The sequence below is a fragment of the Brienomyrus brachyistius genome, chromosome 13 (assembly GCF_023856365.1).
Source record: "Brienomyrus brachyistius isolate T26 chromosome 13, BBRACH_0.4, whole genome shotgun sequence".
In the NCBI taxonomy this organism is placed as follows: Eukaryota; Metazoa; Chordata; class Actinopteri; order Osteoglossiformes; family Mormyridae; genus Brienomyrus; species Brienomyrus brachyistius.
In genome coordinates this window covers 18,388,552-18,410,753 of record NC_064545.1, presented here as the reverse complement: position 1 = coordinate 18,410,753, position 22,202 = coordinate 18,388,552, and the positions used below count along the sequence as shown (strand labels likewise).

At 44.7% G+C, this 22,202-nt stretch overlaps 1 protein-coding gene across 2 annotated transcripts in view; it reads left to right on the top strand.

Annotated features, from left to right (window-relative positions):
- The window catches only part of LOC125705856 (DENN domain-containing protein 2B-like), a 48,490-nt gene that overhangs the window by 4,319 nt on the left and 21,969 nt on the right, over positions 1 to 22,202 (top strand). Inside the window, exons 1-3 of one of the 2 annotated variants that reach the window (XM_048972142.1) lie at positions 1,895 to 2,100; positions 13,711 to 13,815; positions 19,410 to 20,669. In XM_048972142.1, coding sequence (XP_048828099.1) covers positions 13,742 to 13,815; positions 19,410 to 20,669 — 1,334 coding nt within the window. In that variant the 5' untranslated portion in view covers positions 1,895 to 2,100; positions 13,711 to 13,741. Of the gene's footprint in view, positions 1 to 1,894; positions 2,101 to 13,710; positions 13,816 to 19,409; positions 20,670 to 22,202 lie in introns of those variants that run through there. The other variant, XM_048972143.1, reaches the window with a different exon arrangement.

Genomic DNA, 22,202 nt, shown 5'->3' with positions numbered 1-22,202 from the left:
ACCATTTCAGATAAACCGAAGGAAGGGAAAAAAACGTCCTTCACTTATACACATAGCATTTAGCACCTCTCTCCTCTCTCTTTCCCAACTTTCCCAATTTTTGGAGCCTGCAGTTCTCTTGATGAGGCTGTTTGGACAGTACTAAGTATTTGTTAGAGCAGTTGTTAAAGGTTACAGTTTTTCTTTCATACCAGAGTGAAGCCAAACCTAGATTGAATTGCCATTTATATTTTGCAATGCTGTGTTGATGATTCACCAGGCAATGACTTGTAAACAGCCTTGTGTGTGAGATGGAGAGTTGACTCCTGATGTGCCATTTGGTCACAGGACCCCTGGCATGGTTTATGACTAGCTGTTCCTCCACTGCAGCCAATATGTTCAGTCGGCTTACTTTTATTCTCAGTGATTTTTATCAGCATGTCTTCCAACGAAGGCAAAATTTTTCTGTCCGCGTCTTCTGATGAAATAAACTTGTCTGATCGGATCATAGTGCAACAGTGAAATGTGTTTGCAAACATGACAGTTAAACAGAATCTATAAATATTCCTTCCCTTTTTCTTTCAAATAACCCATCTTACATTATTATGCAAATCATTCTAAGCCTCATTGTTAAGACAGTTTTTGAAAACCCTTTAACTGTTTAGGCATGTACCTCTTGTCAAGCCAAATCTGGAAGATGTCCGTACTTGGACACACCATGTAAACGCATCACGTGAGCCTACAGAAAGCATATATTTAATGCTCATGAAAATCTGCAAGCTTGAACAGCTACAGCAGTTAACAGCGAACAGTATTGGCCTTTCATTTACTTGATACTGAAACAGAACTCTTCAGTGCTAGAAATTGTTTCCAAAAGGCTGTTTATATCCCCCTCCTAACATCAAAAATGCACTATAACTTGGAGATATTTCAGATTTTCAACAACAGGACAATTATCCAAGCCTGTACATGTTACACAATATATCAGGTTCCCCAGTGGAACATTCCAGTGGAAATCAATAGCCCTAGTAGTATCATTTCAGCTTGATTTATGGACTGACCTGTTCTGCCGTACTAGTTATGAGGACATTGCAACTACTCTTTCTAACCCACACCAACAGACCTACTGGATAGTAACAAAGGCCAGCCCAGCTGCCCTAACCCCCTGGAAACCAGCTGAAAAATCGTTTCCACATTATTTCAAATTACATTATTGAATTGTTTAACAGCCACGTTTTTCCAAAGGAACTATACTTAGTTTTAGAGCTTTTGAGCTGTATGTCAGCATGTGAGCAGTATTGACATTGTCTAAAGAATGAGATGCATTGTCCACAATATAAGCCCTAATTTATAAAGCATGTCCTATTTGTTAGGTTTCCCCAATGTACGGCAACCTAAGTAAGTTTGCCATGACTGTTCTATGTCCAGCCAATCCGTTATTTCCTCGTCTTAATTAAAATGTTTTTTTTTATCTTTATCAGATCTCTCAGCCAAATATGGGTTTTCTGTTTGCTACATACTGTAGTTAATCCTTGTTGCCGTTATTAATCTTTGCCGTCAGACCTGAAATGCTTATTCCTTTTGAAATGGTGTTACCCTCTGGATTGCTGTATTACATAGAGGGTCAATCGTAATTCTCTCCGTACAGTAACGAAAGATAAAGAGCAAAGTAAACGGATGAGAAACAAACTTCGGGTAAACTCCGAAGTGTCTGTTCAGGCAAAAAACAGCCTCGGACTTCCATAGAATACGTGGACAAGAAATCCAGATGAAACCTTCTAAGAAATCTGTTTAATGTTTGGAAACGTGAAGCGGAGAGTCGACCCCGCTGGTGATGACGGGCGTGTGAAGGAGTGCGTGTGTGTGTGTGTGAGAGAGAGAGAGAGGACTGAAAGCGGGGCGAGTGTAGATGCGGGGGGGCAAAACACACATCTCCACGGATACCAGCTCTAGCTTTCTCGTGGGGGAGGGATTCAACTTGGAAGGTCATGCTTAGGGAGCCGAAGTAAGAGCAGCAACAGGCGTCATAGAAAGGAGAGGATGGTTACAGTCTAGCCATACATCTGTCTGGGAAATATCAACATAAAAATGGCGTGGGAAAGGAAACATTACCATTTGGAGGTAACCTTTTATGATTTCGCTATTGCAGTGGATCGCTTGTTCTATTGTGGTTGCAACACGCAGTCTCCAGAGAGGCTTAATGAATTTTATATGACTGGTTAAACATGATAATGCCGAAGCAGTGGAACCCCGTAGCAGATGTGTACCAGAACAAGAAAAGCGAGACTTTTACAGAGATGTGACCATATTTGGCCATTTTCTCAGCTCGTTGACTTTTCTTTCTTTTTTCTCCGTGGCACCGACAGCAAACACCGATTGTGTTTCGCTGAACTTGTAAGAGCCGGCAGCGTTTCTACGAGTTGCGGTGTTTTCTTTGAGTGTCTTTAAATGAGGTGATGGAGGGGGGTTCACGAAGTACGAGGTGATCCCAGTGCTCGAATGTTTTGTGAGATAAGGGGGCACGTCTGTGGATGACATGTGTAAATCCCATTAGCGCGTGTTGCCCGTGCACCGGCAGTTCGCTGCGCATAAAGAACAGCAGCAGCGCACAGACAAATTATATTGTGACTTTTTGGGCACCAAAAATAATGAGAAACACAATCCGTTATTATGCAGGATTTATATAAAACAAAATCCTTGCAAAACATGCATTTAGCTACATTTCACTAATCAATCGGTCCCATGGCGGAACAGGACTTCCCCAGTTAAAAGCGTGTTTGTGCGGAACACACTGACCGCCTAAGGGATCCAGCCTGCCCCCTGCTATCAGCAGCCGGAGAAGGCTCTCTCTCCTGAAGCCTTCCGAACAGACGGCCCATTGTGTCCGAGTAACAATGACCTTTCCTTCTGATTGGAGCGAGCCGAGGAGTCCCACACACCCTCCGTGTGTTTTCTCAGGCCGGAACCTGCGCTGGGAATATGACGGCGCCAATTCGGCATGTGATCCGTGTCAATCGGACTCTGCGCAAATATGTCAAAAAGGTTCTCACTTTACTTTTGGGCGTGTTTTGTTGTCATTCCATAATGATTGCAAGCTGTAATAATAAAAATGTGTTTTAGATAATTTTGTCAAGACACAATACACAGACGCCTCTCATCTCCAGTGGGGTCGACTCTCCACTTCACGTTTCCAAACATTAAACAGATTTCTGTAATACAAATCCTAAGCTGGGTGCACTCTTCCTCTAGAACTGAATACATTTTGATATATACTATCTGTATATAATACAGCTTTCCAGGCTAAGAGTGTCATCAGCTAACAGTGAGTTTTCCCCCTGTTCTTGGTATGTGTTTTTCTTGTCAAATTACAGGGTTGAGTTTGACGAAACGGGTCATAGGCTATGCTTACCATGTTTTTGTGTCCAAAGCTGTTTCTTGCTAACCGCCGTTATGAGATACGCTGGTTTGAACACAGAAATCCTTGAGAGCACCATACATTTAACATACTTCTCAGAATAACGCCTCAACCAAATGAGAATGTTTACACTTTGCCACCCAGCTGTTCGTCAGGTCATGTAGTGGGATGCTTTCTTTGAAAACTGTGGAATTTCTTTATTTATTTACCTAATCACAGCCGATGTAAAACCGGACTTCCATCCTGTGGCACTCTGGAGATAAAACATCAGGATTGCAAAGGGAAATGAGAACCCATGACCAGTTGAGGCTTATCGCAAAGGCTTATGGGAACCCAACATCAGTTGCATTCTACCCCCATGTCTTGATATTTAACACCGACTAGAAAAAATGACTTTGCTGGATCAAGGTCACCTTGAGTGTGAGAGCAGCCCAGCGGAGTCTTTGACAAACATTTAGAAAACTCCAGAGGTGTTTGTGCCATTTATGGCTTGGATGGAGAATAGTTTAATGTGTGTGTGATGAGGGGGGTGGTTGGCCTGTTTATGCAAGTTATCCTTTGGGCAAGGCTCCTTTTGGGGCTAGGGTTCCCCTTCTGTGTCTCTCCTGGGAGTCTGTTCAGCCCCGTCTCCCTCTCAACTTGCAGTTGGGAAGCCCAGGGCACAGATTGCTGAATCACCCGATGTCCCCTCCCCCACCAAACCACAGCCACTTCCTAGCAATAGACAGTCACAAAACCAAGGTTTTCCCAGATGTTTCCTGTCTTATTTTTGTTTGTCAGTTCAGGCAGGACTTTGATGAACTTCTGAGTTTGCAAACCACTTATCTTCTGTGACCATATGCAATGCCTGAGTGACGTGTATCATTACCCAAAGAGTACTGACTCAAATTCTGCTTGAATGACTCGCCTGTCATCCTACTCACCATATTCATAGCCTTTAAAATAGAATTAAATTCAGTTTGGCTTGAAGTGCAATAGCAGTGAAAACTGAAAGAAAGACAGCAGTGGCATGATCATGATGAATACCGAGTCATTTTTAGATGCAGTCATGGTTATGCTTGTACTTATTCTGGAAACTGAGGAAGTTCACCCTTTCCCAGTCTCTGCTCATGCAGTTCTACTCTGCCAACACTGAAACCAGCAGGTCAACATGTACTCCTTCCACGAACAAGCTCCAGCGGCCTGTGTGGTCCGCAGAGGAGGTCATCATCTGCCCAGTGGAGGTTCTAGACCATTTCAACCTGGGGGGGGATTGGGTCCAGATGCATTTGATCTTAATGTCTTCCACACTAGATTGCCAGCATTAACAACAAAAGACAGTTTTGAAAACCAATAAGTTACTTTCAGCCCTGGAAAAAAATGAGAGACCACCCCTTCTATTTTTTTAAATCTGCATTTTTAAATCCTGGTTTAATCATGGTTCTGCTGGCCAAATGCTTTGCTAAGCAGCAGGTTGCTTCCAGATTCCAATTCCTAAGACAGCAGTACTCAAGAACAATGTGAGATGAGGAAGGTGAGGAAATAGGCTGGAGTTTGCAAAAAATATTATTCACAGACGCACAGCCATAAACTGAGTTGAGTGAAACAAATTGTGTGGTGATCTCTTAGGTTGTATCCAGTGCTTTGCTGTTACATTTTACAGTTTTTACAAATACGTAACTCACTCTGATTTCTTGTTTAGACTGTCTTGCTTCCACAAGCTTGATTATTTTTTTCTGTCGTTAACTTCACTTTTCAGGATTCAACACACCCACGATAAAGAGTTCTTCAAGAAAATGTGCTTACCTTTACATTTCATCATGCCGATGAACTGCTGAAGCTGTGCAGTGTTTTCACAAGTGACGCAGAGTATTGAGTACATTCGTCATCGTGAACCATTGTTGTCCATAAATTGGGCGTTCTTGGCCTGGGGACAACCTGGATTGACTCTGCACTTTATCTGCTATCCACCTTACCCTCAAGCACTGCCGTCCTTCCATACCGTTTCTTTAGCAACATATAATCCTCCATGACTACTTGCTCAGCTATCAATCTTCTCCCATAAGATCAAACTGTATTTATTTATTTGAATATTCTAACACAACCCTAATTATCATGGTTACGTGTGTTTGTATGTATGTATCATGTAATGTAACCACTGGGGGAAAAAAAATCTTGCTGTGAGTGTGTGAATAAAAGTGATTATGACCATACAAAGATATATAAAACAGTTGCATTTTGGTGATGATGATGACAGCTAGCTAGTTGTTTCAGGTGACATGTGGAAGGAACAGGCAATGGATTTTTTATGATGGATTACAGTAAAAGCTTAGTTTCCCCTCTGCATACCATTTGCTGATATGACTGGAACAAACAGAAACATAGTTTGTTTCCATGAATATGGCACATTCTTGGGATGCCAGTCGACTTCTAGGGAAATGACAGACCTCTTTTTTAGTTAGCAGCCGATGAAACAATCTAGTGTTGAGTGCCGGCAGTTACTCAGTTTGCCGGAAGCCTTGCGTCGTACAGGATCGAATTTGGCTAGGAGGTGATGTACCGTGTTTCCTCGAAAATAAGACATGGTCTTATATTAATTTTTGCTCCAAAGGATGAGTTAGGGCGTTTTTTCAGGGGATGTCATTTTCCCATGTACACCAAACTACAGTACATTTACTGGTATTGATGAACAAAAATCCACTTTTATTCAAATACAGACATCACGTCATCTTCCAACCGTATCTTTCCATGTAAATAATCTAACGATACATTTATTCTTGAACAAAAATCTACCGTGTGTACATTTATTCAAATATTAAATAGATAAATATTATCTCCTGTTTCCTGTTTACATATAATTGCATCTCGTTCTAGTTACCGTACAATCCGTGGGACAGTAACTAGGGTTTATTTTTGGAGTAGGGCTTATGTGAGCATCCTGAAAAATCACGCTATGGCTTATTTCCGGGGAAACACGGTAAGATCCTCCAGACCATCAGACTGCTCTTCGATTTCCACCAACCGCTATAAGATTGCGTGTTTAATATAGGGCTATAAGGGTACACATATTCGTCTAACTCTAACTCATTATACTCCACTGGTTGATTTTTACTTTTCTGGACATTAACTTTCCACCTCCTTTAAAAAGACGCATGGCCTTTGGTTTACAACTGTTCCTAAGTATGTTTGAGTTTTAATAATAAATAATTTCAGTACAAAATATGTTTTCCCTGTATACCAAAATTGCACTGAATCGTGAACCCATAACTGAGGTTTGTGCCGAACAATGAACTTTGTCCATTACACCCCTAGTTTAATATGCATAATGTAAATGCATGATTTTCCTCGCATTACTTTACTGAAGAGATGCCATAGTACTGCCTAATCTAATCGTTTCTACGGACATTCTACAGTTATCCTTTGGAAGTACCTGATAATTACCGGTGGCTTAGGCTTAATGACCACTTTGCAGACTAAGCTGAACTTACTTTGCTCTCAGTGCTGGGAAGCCGTAAGTCCCGTGAACCTCCTTTATTTACATACCAGACCAGTTATAACACTCTGTTACGTTCCTGGGGTGATCAAACTGAAAGTGAGACTTTCACCTATGTAAATACTAGCTGGAGGCTGTTTGGTTTTTACTGTGCTTACTCGCTTTGTGCTGTGTTATATGAGAGGCGTGCCTGCTCAGGTGGGGCACAGCTTTCTCTGTGTTCTACAGTCATTCGTTGTCTGGTCATATTGTTATAACTCCTCCTGAGTGGGGTATGTTGGATGGGGAATGACTGTTTCATCACTTCTGAGCAAGCTAATGGCATTGAGGGTCACGTTGTGGAGCGAGTGACGAAGATACATAACACAAATGGCTACAGTGTTATAGCCAGCAGTATAAGAGTAGTTTGCTTAATGGTGCATGCTGCCTGTGCTACAAATCACTCTGGGCAATTTTTGGAGTGCTTTGCCTTGCACTCCCCACCCTCCCAGCCCTTGGAGGTGCACCAGGTGTGCTATCACCTGGAGATTTGTGTGAACACTGAATTTGCGGGAATTAGAGCCTCTTCCAAGCGATGCGCGTGAGAAGTTCTCGTGTCCCCGTGGGAGGACAGGCCGCTCCGGTGCACAGATCCCGACAGCTGCAAGCAGTCGCGTCCAGGTCGCGCTGCAGAATCTTCGAAAAACTGAAATCTGTCTTTGTTTCCCCCTGGAAAACAAAAAAAATAAAAAAATCCGTAAACAGCTGAATGCAGGAGAGAGAAGAATGAATAGAATAAGGCTTAAAGAATTGGTTCCATCTGCCCCGTGAAGTGAGTGCAGCAGCAGCCGGGAATCGTGGGTATTGTGCTGGCCTCTTCAGGCGCCCCGAGCCATGAACGCTCGCGCCCCGTGATCTGCTGGAAGGCCGATTGAGGCCCTGCAGGATACCTTTCAGAGGGGCCTTATGCAGCAAGGCTCCCCCTGCTCTGCTCCACTCCGGCCTGCTGGAACTGTGTCTGAGGGGCTGTGCCGTTCAAAACCACTGCGAGCCCCCCTGCCTCCCTTCGGAAGGAAACAAAGGGCGGACCAGTTCGACACCTGGGCGAATTGAGAAATCCTCCGTCTGGATGATCGGGAAGCACAGGAAGGACTTTGGAAAGTTTTTTTTTTTTTAATTACAAACATAAGGCTATTTTAGGTAGAAACTTTTTAGAGGAAAAAGGGAGACATTTTTCATGTCCCGAGCCGAAGCACAGCATACTTTTGTAATGATGGCAGGCATCACGGACCCATACCTCACAAACAGCCCCACAAAGCCTTTATGAGGACCATATGACCTTGTACTATGGAGTCCCCAGTGGCTCCTCACTCCCCCCCCCTCTCTGGCATATGGATTTCTGACCAATGGAGGCCGTCGTCTTGAGGCAGGTTCAGAAAGCCCTCAGCGGGTGTTAGCTTATGAACTGACAGGCCTGTTCAGTCACGTCGCATCCCCCTCTACGCATAATGGTTTCCCTCCTCACAGCTTCTAGATGTCATGCTTTGCTCTGCCTGAGGTGACAGACATTGTAGAAACCTTAGGGCAACTTCACTGCCGTGGACACAGGGCTACACAATCGGGCAATTTATAATTTTTTTTTGTGAATTTTTTTCTTGAGTCTTCCAAATGCACATTTATATTTTGACTGACTGCTGTATGTTTTAATTTTTAATAAAAAAATTCTTCACATTTTCAAGAAAGATAAACTCTTAGACGGTCTGGTTTCTAGCCTAAGGCCTACTAATCTCCAGTTCGGTACATCCAGGAAGCTGTGTGATACACACAGCCTTGTTATTAGACCTTGCCAGTAGAGTGAAGATAGCATCCAGGGTTCATCCCCCCTCATTGTCAAACACTGAGTAACGTGTTGGGAAACCAGACCGATGTGGCAGAATTCCTGTCTGGCTTGTTACTTCTCGGTGAGCATGCCAGGGATCGACACAGTCAGCGACCTCTGCTTACCTCTTTAACCTGCTAACCTCAGAATTCCTGTTCTGGGGATCTGTGACTGCACCCAACTACCCAACCTTCAAGGATCCAGGACTTTTTCCCACTCCCCCCCCCCCCCCCCAATGCTCAAGGACAATGAACAAGTAGAGTTTTCAGTATCCTGATAGTTTCTCCTATCACAGGTACAGAGAGCTCTTCGTATCTAGACGTAAGAAACTCCTTGGCACCACACGTGAACCGCCCGGTTAAACACTCGGCTTGCAGGATTACAATGTTAAATAAACCACCGTAAGTGTCCAGGACCATAGTAAGATCCGCTGTACTGGATGTCATCAGAAAAGCACATGGAGGGCATTTCAAATGCAAAAGCAATTTCAGTCCCTTCAGCTGAGACTTCTTCATTAGGACATTTTTAAATGGCCGGGTGAAGACAATACTTTCACAGGTGCTTCTAGTGGAGCCTGTCAGCTATACCTTAGCCAAGTAGGCCACCACAGGTCACATGACCTCACTTGTGTTTGGGCACCATTGGGGTGACTTGTGATGCTGTCGGCAGTGTCTGATTCGGTAGCGGATGTTGCAGGGATAGGCTTTGGCAGACGTCCTGATGAATGCGGCTGACACGTTGAGGAAGAACAGCAGAAGGCGAGCGCTCATCCGCCATTTTGGTGCACCTCGCGATCATCTAAAATGTCCCCATACACGTTTTCTTCTTGGACTTAGACTGTTGTATACAGCATGTAGACATTGTTAAAAGTGTTTTAGTTGTAGGGTTAGTTCAGTAATTGTTAGAAAAAGTACATCTTCTGCAAACAGAGAGAATGGTAATCAAAATGGTTTGGCAGGGCTTCGACTATTTTTTTTAACTGGGTTTTATTTTCTCTTGTGAAGTTACCTTCTGGCAAAATTGCCACATCAGTGAGATGAAACAAACCAAGGCTCTTGACAGTTTTTTGGGGCCTGCTACTTCATGTTGGAGTTATTGTGAAAACATGGCCGGTTCTCCCCAGGGGACGTACAGAATGTTACCTTCATACGGGCAGAATAACGAGTCAGCTGGTGCAGACCCTTTTTTGCTGAGCAGTCATGAAGCAGCTCATTGCCTGCGCAGCTATAGTGCATTTTGTTCACCTGACTGCGGAGCAATGAGACTGCATCACAGGACTGGAAGCTTCCATTGTTACGCCTGCGCATGTGACAGTGCTTTGGGTCTGATTGACCACATCAAATTACACATCAAGTTATAAGGCCATGAGTGAAACATGGTAAGCTAATTGATGTCCATGCCGTGATGGGTTGCTGTTTATCCTGGGAGATTTGTGTACTTGTGGTCATGGCAGTCAGGTGAACAGAATACTTCTGGTATTAAAATGAATCTGTTGACGAGACTAATAGCAACCTGCAGCTATGCACTGCGGGCCAGGTGGGTGGGTCAGAATGACATCATCTCTGGGTGGTAGTAATGCAACCGTCTCTTCTCTCATTGTGCAAACCTGCTGTGATGCGTAGCGTTCCGGCTGCGGTAGTTCAGCTCTGCGGTATAGGGGCATACAGGGTACTGACATCCGTGTTGCACGTGTGTAGGAGAGCGTTGGTGAAAGCGTGTTAAAAATGCGTGCTCAGGCATGGCAGGCAGGCAGGAGTCAGCGTTCAGTGAGTCAGCGTGGGAGGGACCCTCTGACTCTCACACCATGAGCTCTGAGGGTGACTTTATGTCATTACAGGAGATCACTCACAACACTCAGAATGAGCTGAAAGGTTATTCAAGGCCACTAATGTAGGACAAATGTGTCTCAACTTGTGATTTTCAACAAAACATTGTACTAGAGTTTTCATAAGCTATAAATTTACCAGTTGTTTATGCTTAAGAGCAAACCAAAAATATAAACAATTAGGCACAGTACAGTACCGTATATATCTCTGTTAGAAATTTTAAAGGATGGATGAATGGATGGATGGATGGATGAATGGTTGGATATATTATCAATCATCATGTGCCTGGTTATATACCATATCCTACTGCTTCAACTCAATACCCACCTTTGGTTCATCCTGACCGCTCTTCTTTGTATTTAATTTCCCAGAATGTCTCGCAAACCAGTAACCAGATTTTACTGTCCATCAGTTATAAGACACCATTGCGGTCTGATTTATGGAGCTGGGCGGGAAGCCATAACGGAGAAGGGAGTTAAGCAGTCCAGATCTTTCCTGGCCTTAAGAACCTGCTGTTGGTTCCTGCTGTCTCCGCTCCTCTGGCTGTGAGCTGCCATTGGCCAGTGGCCTGCACACAGTCACCAAAGCGACACTCAGCGCGACTGAACATCACTGCGTCAGGCTGCCGTTCGCGATACACGCACACTCTGAATGTTCAAGTTCGGCCATTTAATTCCCCCGTGTTCGCACTTTATTAACCTGTAGGAGTAAAAAAGTGTGGCGGCTACAAGTAACAGAGGATGGGGAAGAAGGAATCATCTTCATACTGAACAATAACTAGGACTCTCCTCTTCCAGTTCACCGGGCAAATGGTATGCGAGGTCATAAACTCTGACAACCAGCTTCAAATGTATCTAGAAGGCTGGGACTGAACACAGATGGAGGCGATTATATGTCTTCTTAGACATCGTTTCTATCGGATGCACAAAGCTGCATTCCAGGAGTGGCGAGGGAGACGACGCAACAGTCCAATCACATGTGATGGAGCAAATTTTTCGCAGTCATAGAGAATGTCAAGAACTCTTTGAATGATTCCTAGAACTAGCATCCGTAAATGATCAACGTCCCTTTCTGGATTTTTCACTCCGCCCCCATTACAGGCTCTGAGGGTCAATATGTGTGGCTACTGCATGTTTCTTACTTCACTGCAGATGGCTACATGACAGTTCACTTTAAGGGTTATTGTCTGTTTCTTTATCGATGCCCAACTCGTTCATCCATGGCTTATAAACGGTTTTGTTTTAAGTTTAGTTATTTTTTTTGACTGTCATTCTTGTGGCAGGAGGAATCAGCTTGACCTCTGTCATCAGACCTGCTCTATTCTTCCTCTCCCTCACCATAGTCAGAGATGGAAAAATACTTTCAGGATGAATAGGAGAAGGAGCTGGCCAGGAGCTTGCCAGCGCTGGACCGAAACTCAGCTCTGTGTCCTCCACTGTCCTCCGAAACAGGAAATTGCTGACAGAAAGAATGTGGCAGACTTCTCCCTCTTTACCCGCGTCTGTGTAAAGTTCAGCCATCGCCTGCTTATCCTTTAGATGAGGCTTCCTGTAAACAAACAGCTGCTCCTCTGGCTCGCTGCTGAGACTCATGCTGACTTCTGTGTTGACAGCAATAAAACCGTAAAAGGTTATTTTTTTATTTTCTTCTTAAGAGGAAGAGAGAGCAGGAATCCAGTGGGGGCATTTCAGTTCTCTCTACTTCTCTTTCATTTATTTTGATTGACCTTGGGAGTTGTGGGAACAGACGTTAAGTCAGTGGAATATGGCAGCTCAAGCAGTTTATTCGGATCCTGTGAAGACAGTCCACGGAGGCCGGCTTCGACGCTGAGTTTAACGATAAACCAGCATCCACACAGGGAGCGTCCCAGCGGCTGGCCGTGTGCGGTAACGATCGCGGTTTAGCTGCTGTTCTTCCCGTGCGGCATTTCTGTTTCAAACCCGTGCATAAAATGGACACTACGTGTGGTCAAAGTAATAAGACTTTGGTGTTTTGAAGACAAGGCTCCAAACCTCTGCTTTCATCAGCTGTCCCTTGATGGTTGTCAACACAGTCGTCAGAGGAAGCGGCTCTCGCAGCGTCTCGCCGGAGCGCCGAAAGTGCCGCTCTCCTGCGCACCTTATAAAACTAATATCTGCAATAAAAACACAGCCAGGCCTTCTGAGTGCACATGTTCATGGGGAAAAGTAATCAGGCATTAATGGGCCAGGAGAGCAGCCTGTAACTGTTAATCTTGGCTGCTCCCTTTGAACAGGTAAACAAAACCTTAAAAACACTCAAAGCTTTATTTCACTGTTCCGCTTAATGCAAAATAGTTGGCTACTCTCGCCAGTGGCATTTTAAGAATGCTGAAATTGAAGGCCACACCATCGCTACCTCTTGGATCCCGCCGTTGTGTTTATTTAATGCTACCTTTAAACAAGTTTATCCGTATTGCAGCCTCATATCCAACACGGGGTCATGGGGCAGGACTTAAGCAGGTGTACAGGAAATTTATGGGGGGCAAGGAGTCAAATTTGAAATGTCATTGCAAACAACATTACCATAAGGTTATTGTTGAGTGTGTGTAATGAAACATTCTCGGCAACAGATGGATCTTGTATTGGGATGTTGGGCTTTGATTCCTAGTAAATTCTTCAGTGGAGTGACCTCAGTTATTTAGATAACTACAAAAGTTTATCACTCAGTGGTAAGTTTATAATAATAATGCAACTATAAGAGCAAATTGTGTGAACATTTCTTTTTCCCTTTGTTTTGGGGGGGGGGATGTTTGACAGTTCTGTGAGGTCACATGTCTGCCTCATCTTTGATTTAAGGTTAGTATTCATCGCAGAGTAAAGCAAATACTTATTCATTTGCTCCAGGATCCTCATGGAAATAAGTTACAGCACATGTGGTTTCTCTGTGGTTTTCAGTGCACTGGCAGTATCTGTTTGTGGGGGGTTAACTGCAGCGTGCATTTTTAAACACGTGACGTGTCTGTAGCGTGTCTGCACACTTGGATTTTTAGCAAACTGAGGACAAAAGTTTTCTGGAATGTCGCCTCCGGAATGTGTCGCCCAGCCTCTCCCAAGACCGAGGGCTGAGATTGAGGCCTGTTAGAGGGGACTGTGAGTGGGTCACAGTCATAAACCTGATCGTCCTTTCCCCTTCTCATCAGGTGAGCCGGACATCGCAGAGCAGAGGCGACGATGACCGCCAACAAGAGCGCCAAGGCTGCAGCGCAAGCTGGAGAAAGTAAGATCCCTCGGGAAGTTCCTGACAGGTGAGTGATGTCAGCCATTGTGGGAATCTGGCAGGGCGTTGTTTGTGATGGGAGAGGCAAGGCTTGGAAACCTGCGATGGGCGGGGTTTGTGTTTGCTTTTAATCACAAACAGGTTCCAGCCTAATCTTGTTACTTGCTTTACCCAGTTCTTGTGGAGTCACACCAGACAGTGATTGACAGTGCTTAGTAATTCGGCTTGCTGTGGGTTTTCGCACATCTGTGTCTTCCCAGGTTAGTAGGTGCGGGATTCGCTGTGGGAATATGCATTCAGGCAGGTATTTATTTATCTTCTTTCAGGAACTGAGATCGGTCCATTGCCATAGCTGCCTTGATGCTGCATGTTGACAACAGACAGCTGAGAAACTGAGCACTTTGTCACATCTGGGGCATGGGGCTGCGTTTGTAAACGGCATGCCTCAGGAACTTCCCGCTCACAGTCGTATCGTCTTATGTTCTCTGAATTTGGTTTGGGCATCTTTCTCTCGAGAGCGAACCAACCAAAGTCGCTTGACGCTGTTTTGTGTCTTCGTGTTGGTGTGAGTGTTGCGTCGGCTTCAACTGAACGCACTCCTGCATTTTTCGCAAGCAGGGACAAGCCCTTTTATCTTGCTGCTATAGGTGCATGTTGCTCGTGCTCAGCTTCACGCGTGCAGATGCCACCCTGGCGCAGAACATGCCCGGCACTGGGTTTTAGAAAGGAGCCATGCAATCATAATCCTTCACGTTACCTTTCAGTAATGTTTTTCAGCTGAAGAATTTCAACTGCGACATATTATTAACTATGGTGATTAGACATTGAGGGCTGTATTGTTCCTAAGCATGATAGACTGCTTCTATGATGCGTTCTAGCATATGGAAATTTTACGTAAGTTTAACTGTAGTATATTTACTTATGTGCTTCTAAGAAATCTCTGTACATGACAGGCAAAAGATGATCAATATTAGTTCTCAGCATCTGTAGAAGCCAGTGGATAGAGAAAGCTTGTCTACATTACTTTCAAGCTGTAACTCTTGCTGTCTAGTTGTACATGACCTGTTCATCTAGTGGCTGATGTGGAAAAGTGAAGTAGTCCTCAGTCACTGTTTGCACAGTTTGAAGATTGATCATTATGTTCTCTGACCACATTGGCAGTAGGTTGGCCTGCTCATTCTTCTGATGATTGTCGTGTGGGCTGTTTATGACTGTTCCGATCTTTCCAAGTGATTAAATTGAGGTGTTGGCCAAAATATTAGTACAACACCAGGATCCTCCACGGGTGACCGTCTGATCCTGAGTCAGATGGATGAAAGAAAAAATTTGTGATTTGCCCACTAAAATTACATCCATCTTTACTTTCCCTATTAAAAAAATTTAGTAGGAAGCTAAAACTGTATGTACTTTTCAGATACCAAAGATTTTCATGCCTCTGTTGCAAAAACTTTCATTTAGAGGAGAGTTAATCTGTTTTCGGGCTGAATTTTCTCCACTTAAAAAAAAATGAGTCTTAGTGCACTGTGAAATGTGATATGTTGTTCAATAATTCGATGCGAGGAAGGAATGCTAAAGAAAGTTAGACTGGCGGGGATCGGGGGGGGGGGGATGAGTTTTCCTGGCCCTCTCACTTTTGACCTGCGTAACTTTTAACCTCGGCTGTAAGTTATATGCTTTCTGACCCTGCCAACAAACAGGAAATTGCTGTTATCGGACACACCCGCCAGCTCTTGTCTGGGCCATGACTGGCACTGCATGCACTATGTTCCTGTCATTCCTTGGCACCGGTTCTGGTCTTATTCGTACTGGTCCATGCCTGGCACTGGCGCTTTCGGCCTTCAGTCCGAAACTGACCCAAGGAGTCCTGGCTTTGGAAGCGACACCCGTATTTTGCCGGGAGAGGAACTGAAGGCCTCGTAGGGGCTACACGTGTTTAATCGCTGTGTAAGCCATTATGGCAGAAGTGTGGACAGCGGTTATTTTTAAAACGTAGTCTGCCACTCTACACCATGTTAAATTTCTATCTGTGCTAAAGATGTATAATAAAGGCGAAGATAGATAATTAATAGGTAGAGTAGCTGAACTGATTATACTGCAAGCGCAGTGAGTTAGTGTTACCTACATAATGATGAAAACAAACATGAAAAATAGGAGGTAATTACAGGCAGCAGAAATGTTATAATATATGTTCTTTTTTGCTTCCTTTTGTTTTCGTTTCAGGGTTACAATTTCATCTGCTGGAGAAAGGCTTAATATGTCATCTGGGGTGGTAAACCCTCATATATATATATATAGGAACAGGGCATTCCGGGTAAAGGAAATATGAAAAAAATATCAAAATAACATGACAAAAAATGATGTATGATTTATATCCAGTACGGTCAAAAGACAGTAAAAGAAAATGTTTAAGGTTATTTATCTGGGCAGTAAGTGTATATTTGCTCAGGAACACATTAAAAAAAACAAGAATTTCTTCTGTTCATCAAAAATTTACTGATAACTCGTTGGACGGCTAGAAGAACATCACTGCAGGTCCCAAACCTCTCCTCAGGGGCACCTCAGCCACTCCGTGTGTGTGTGTGTGTGTGTGTGTGTGTGTGTGTGTGTGTGTGTTCAACAGATGATGTCCCCAATATGGGAAAACCTGTTACTTTAGCTTATGGGACATTTTTCAGGTCCCTGCAATATAAACCTCAGTTGTATAAAAATCTGTCAATGCAAGTAAAACGCCAAAAGTCTTGTATTTTGTTTGATTGCTTTCCGTTTAGGTTAGGGCTGGGTGGGGGTTTGAGTTATCACATTTCAGATTAGAGGTATGGCCATAGAAATGGCAGCGTTATGCCAAATGTCCCCATAATGTGATAAAAAAAAAACGTGGACATTGTGGGATATTTTTTCAGTTCCCACAAGGGGAAACTCAATTTAATAAAAATCTGTGACTGCAATCAAAAAACTAAAAATGGCAAAAGTCTTGTATTTTGTTCGGTTGCTTGTGGTTAAAGTTACCATAGTTAGGATTATGGTTATGCCCATAAAAGTGGATGAAGAGTCCCCACAATAATATAGATACTTAATCTGCGTGTGTGTGTGTGTGTGTGTGTGTGTCTACTTCTTTATCTTAAAATGATTGGGAGTATTCATTTGCATAGACCTGGATTTGTCAATACTGATTTTATAACCTGAAAGTTTACTTTACTGGGAAGTAAGTTTCTTACGGGTGTATTTAGAGAGCAGCCTGCATGGACCAGGAAACACAACATAATGGGCTGTTCAGTGAGGCCTTCCCATCGTAGACTGTATGAAAACTCCCCTCTCCTCAGTTTGTTGTGTCTGGATCGATCTCACTTTTATACAGCATGTGGTGCATATTTTTCACCATCCAAGTCATTATTGTAAGGAATCACAAGAATTTCTCTTGTTTTATCCAAGTTAAACACCTTGCATTAAAACGATCGTCTTAAAAGCATGGAAATCAGACATTTACGCATGGTATTACTTTCAAGATTGTTGATATCCGTGTGGAAATCACCAGGGTATTAATTCTGCTGAAAATGCGTTGTTACTTTATATGTGAAAATAGCATCTCTCAAGTGCCCTGTTTTGCTTTGCGGGTACCTGTCACGGTTGTTATATGAGGGGTGTGATTTGACAGGAAACCTTTCAAGACACTTCGTTCTGAACCAAATTGACTCTTTTTCTTTTATATGGAAGTGATTACTTCCTTACAGACTCTGTGTCAAATTTACAGCACAGAACAGAAACATGCAGCCCCCCCCCGCCTCCCCGCATGGTTTCCTGCGTCGATGTAATGAAGTTTTACGACGACGAACCGCAGCTATTTAGGAATCCTTGCTTGGCTTCAGGCTCCGCCGTCGTCATTAGCGACGTGAGCGCGGGCGGTGCACAGGGAGAGTCGTCCTTCCAATGTTCCTGAAAGACGGCGTCTGCAATCATTTTGTCACGGAACTTTGAAGTTCAAGCTTTTAATTTTTTTTTTTTTTTTTTGAAAAACTTTGACCTACATTAAAATCCGGTTCATTTGAGGGAAATATAACGTACATTGTTCCAGAAAAGTGTTTCTTTTATTCACCACTAAGGCTGCTAAAATCAATTCTAGACTTTTATTTGCATTGCTTATTATTGTCCCGTGTGCACTTAAGTTAAAATAGTTAAAAATCCTTCTCTTAATTAAAAGTTTGCCAGAAGGTAATATCAGTTCCCCTGAGGTTGAATAGTAAGCTGCGAAAGTCTAAGAGTATTGTCATTTACAAAAGAGCTGTTTGGTGAGAACGGAGAGGCCACACACTCCCTTTGTTTTAAACACAGGTGTGGCGTGATGTGTCCCAACCTGCACTGCCGCTCACTGGCATGGTTCCCCTCCCAGCAAAGCACTATTTTCAGAGTGTATACAGCATCTAACCTCCTAGCATCAGTTCTGCACAAGGGGGACCCTTGCTCAGTCGCCTGGTGAGAGTCCGAAACCATCAGTGACGTAATCGGGTTTCTGTGGAAGCAGATTCGTGGAAAGTGGCCTGGTAGATTGTAATGGAAGGATTTTTGGAATTGGTGATGAAACCTTGTGTTTCTGTGGATACCAAATAGAAATTTCGCAACACAGTAGCTCAGCAGAACCGTATCTGTGACTAAAGAGAGTTCTGGGTCTAGGTCTGCCTATTGTATTGTTGAAACCTTTGGAAAATGTGGAGCTTCGGCGCTCTGACCAAACAGTGGAAGGTACGGCCATATTGGCGCTGGCTGCCTGGTTCTGTGGTCAAATGTGTGGGGTCCGCGTTCCACTTTAATCGCTCTCGTGATGTGGAAAAATCCACACTCATGTGTCCTGTTGAAGACTTCATGTTTGCCTTGGCCTCAGTTTAAATCCGGCTCTGCCAAAGTCATGTCAGACTGATGACGCACTTTCCACGGATTAATTTACATGTTGGTTACTACCTGAAAAGAGGGGGTGTTAAGATCCGGACTTTCACCACATTTCCAGGGGGTGCGTGAGTAGCTGGTCATGAGCTCTGGCTTGAGGTAACCATGTAGTTTCTCTTGCTGTGTCATCAGCCTGGTTACAAAACATCCATCCATTGTCTGTAACCACTTGTCCTATTCAGGGTTACCAGGGGTCTGTAGCCTATGGGCACAAGGCAGGGAACAACCCAGGATTGCAGGGCACACTCACACACAACTGGGCACAAGGCAGGGAACAACCCAGGATTGCAGGGCACACTCACACACAACTATGGGCACAAGGCAGGGAACAACCCAGGGTTGCAGGGCACACTCACACACAACTATGGGCACAAGGCAGGGAACAACCCAGGATTGCAGGGCACACTCACACACAACTATGGGCATTTTGGTAACTCCAGCTATACTAAGTATGTTTTTGGACTATGGGGGGGAAAGCGGAGTGCCAAGAGGAAACACCATTATGAGAACATGCAAGCTCCACACACATGGAGTCATGGTGAAGACTTGAACCTGGGTCCCAGAGGTGTGAGGCAACAGGGGTAACCACTGCAGCACCTCTCACTGCTTCTTAAACTGCCATCTAAGCTCTAGGTTGTTTTCCATTTTCAGAAGATGGTCATATGTCATCATGACTGCTTATTCCAGGTGCCAGTCCGCATCCCCGCCTCCCATTCTCTCCAAAGCAAGAGCCCCAGCTTACCCACTGAGTGACAGCGAGGACGCCCGGGAGTGGACCCGGGAGAACAGGGTCGCCGAGAACCAGCCCCTGCGCCTGAGGAACTGGAGCAATAGGACTGACAGCCTGCGCTGTGTGTCGCTGCGATCCACCAATTTCCAGGCCCAGAACAGGCTCCTCAAGGCCAGGAGTGTTGCCTGCTTGGACAACAGGCTCTCCATCTACAGGCCAGTCAGTGGCCAAGAGCAGAAGGAGAACCGGCAGGACGGCGGCCCGGCTAAGGGGGGGCTCAGCACAGGCCCTCGTGGCTGGAGCACCCTGTCCTTGGGCCCTACGTCCCAACACCACCAGCGTACTCTCTCCCTTGGCCGGCCCAGCGGGTGCTCCTCGCCTGTGGGCGTCCGCAAGAAGATCTCCGAATGGGAGTGCCGGAGAGTGGATCTCCCTAGGATGAGCCTATGCCTAGACAAGAGGCCCATAAGTGAGCGGATGGGTGGCAGTGACGCTTGCCCCAGCCTCTTATCCTCACCCTGCAGTGATAAGACCTTTGACTTTAAAGGTGTGCGGAGGATGAGCACCGCTTTCTCTGAGTGCTCCTACCCGGAGACGGAGGAGGAAGAACCAACCTCAGAGCGGGGCGGCTCCAACGGAGGGTCCGGAAAGAGGCCCATCCGGACGGATGCCGCAGGGCTTCTCTTCCGCTCCTTCTCTTCCCGCAAAGAAAATTCCGCTGTCCTCAACCGGATACAAAAGATTGAGCAGGCACTGAAGGAGAGCCCCCCACCATCCTTGCCCTGCTACCCCAGCAGCTGCTACACCCCGGACAAACTACGGCGTAAGGGGGAGCCGCAGAGCGGATGCCCCCGAGAGCGGAGCGGATTCCGCACCATTACCCCAGAGCCAGAGGCCGCAGCAGTCACCTCCAGCCAGGACAGGCTGCCTGAACTCAAGCAGAGGTTCAGCATAAGCTCAGCCAGCTCTGGCAGCCCTGAGCTGTCTCCTCCTGATACACGGGGAGGCGTGCAGGTCAACCCCCTACCTAAACCCAAGCGCACTTTTGAGTACGAGGTCAACCGGAACCATGAGAGCCATAAGCCTACGTCGCCAAGCAACGGCCTACCTCCTAGCAGCCCCTCCGAGTCCCCGCCCCCATTGCCCTCTACGCCAGCACCACCCATGACACGAGTCCAGAAGTCAGAGGGAAGTTTCCGGAAAAAGCCTCATGACAGGTAAGATTCCCTTCCTTCTGGTTATCTCATTCTTTTTCAAGTCAACATCGGTTGGTGGAAAAAATAGGAAATTGGAATGGAATTGTGGAGGGAATACATATTTTTCTACCTGAAAGGTATGGATAACTGTCCTTATATGTTTATTCAGCTTTTTCAGTGGTAACCATCAAGGGAAATTTTTTCACATTGTTCCCGTACTCTGTAACTGGCCCTCTGCACTCTGCACTCCAAACTAGCTTAATAAAATTTGCATTATTTCAGCTGAGAGACCCAACACCGCTTATTTATCTCTCCAAAAAAAACAGGAGGATGAGTTTGTTTAGCTCCCTTGTGAAAGCTCCCAAGGCAAACAGATGATTATTTTTTAGGGGATTTGAAGCACCCAGGCATCTCCTGAGAATGTAATGAAGGGTAAGGTTGCATGTCGAGCATGCACATAGTTGATGTTGTTCTGGAGTGTGAATTGTAGTGTCTTGAATTCCGTGTTTGTTGTGTGTGGGATTTGCACGTTCTTCCCATGTCAAATGGGTTTCTTCTACCAGGCATGCATTTAGTCTATTCGGTGTTTATGTATTTATTAAATTGCCTACAATGTGTGCACATATATGTCCTGCAATGGACTTGCATCCCATTCAGGATGTACCACGGTCCTCTGTTGCTTGGGATAAGCTCTGGGTCACCCCAGTGACCATGACCAGCATAAGCAATTAGAAGATGGATGGAAGTCATATTTTGAGTTTTTCTTTTACAAGCTATTGTGTTATACACTAATCTGTCATTAATGGCAATGAAAGCTTTTCATATATGTAGCAGATTGAATGCATCTGAGCAATGTCAGTTGCCGTTGCATTGTAATTGACTATGAATGAGTGTGAAGAGGAATTAAAGTGAACTGTTGGTGAGGCCGTGACCTTTTATTTGAACTCCCTTAGGCAGCTCAGGACTGTGCAGCACTTTCCAAGATACCGTCATGTGAAACAACGCTTACACATTTCTCTCTCACTGGATCATACATATTTATTTTGATTCCCCGCTGTCATGGGCTGTGGGAAGCTAACAAGGGCTCAGATAAAGCTGTTTAGCCTTTTAATTTGTTTGGTCTCCATAGGGTTCCAGATTCCTGTCTAGCTATTTGATTCCTTTGGGTACTTGGGCTCTCGCATGCTGGTTTTGTTTCCCAGCCCCCTCCCCCTTTAAGCATCCAAAACTGCTAGGCATTTTAGCACAGTGTCCGGGGGGCATGTCTCGTATCATAGTCTAATGTTAACTTTGGCTCTTCGTTATCATAGCGATGTCCTAGCCATAATTTTATCGCATTGTGGGAGCTACAACATGAGCCCGATTTCTTATCAGGAGAATGATTTCTTAATTTAAATATTTCTTTTGCCCCATGGTACAAGTCATCACAAATTTATTTGCCATCTTTCCTTCCACAACTGCGACAACATCCAGCATCAGCGATGGGGTGGGAAGTCAAGTACTGACAGCTAATTGATGCTTCCAGTCCGTGGCTAAATGCTTAACATCATGGCT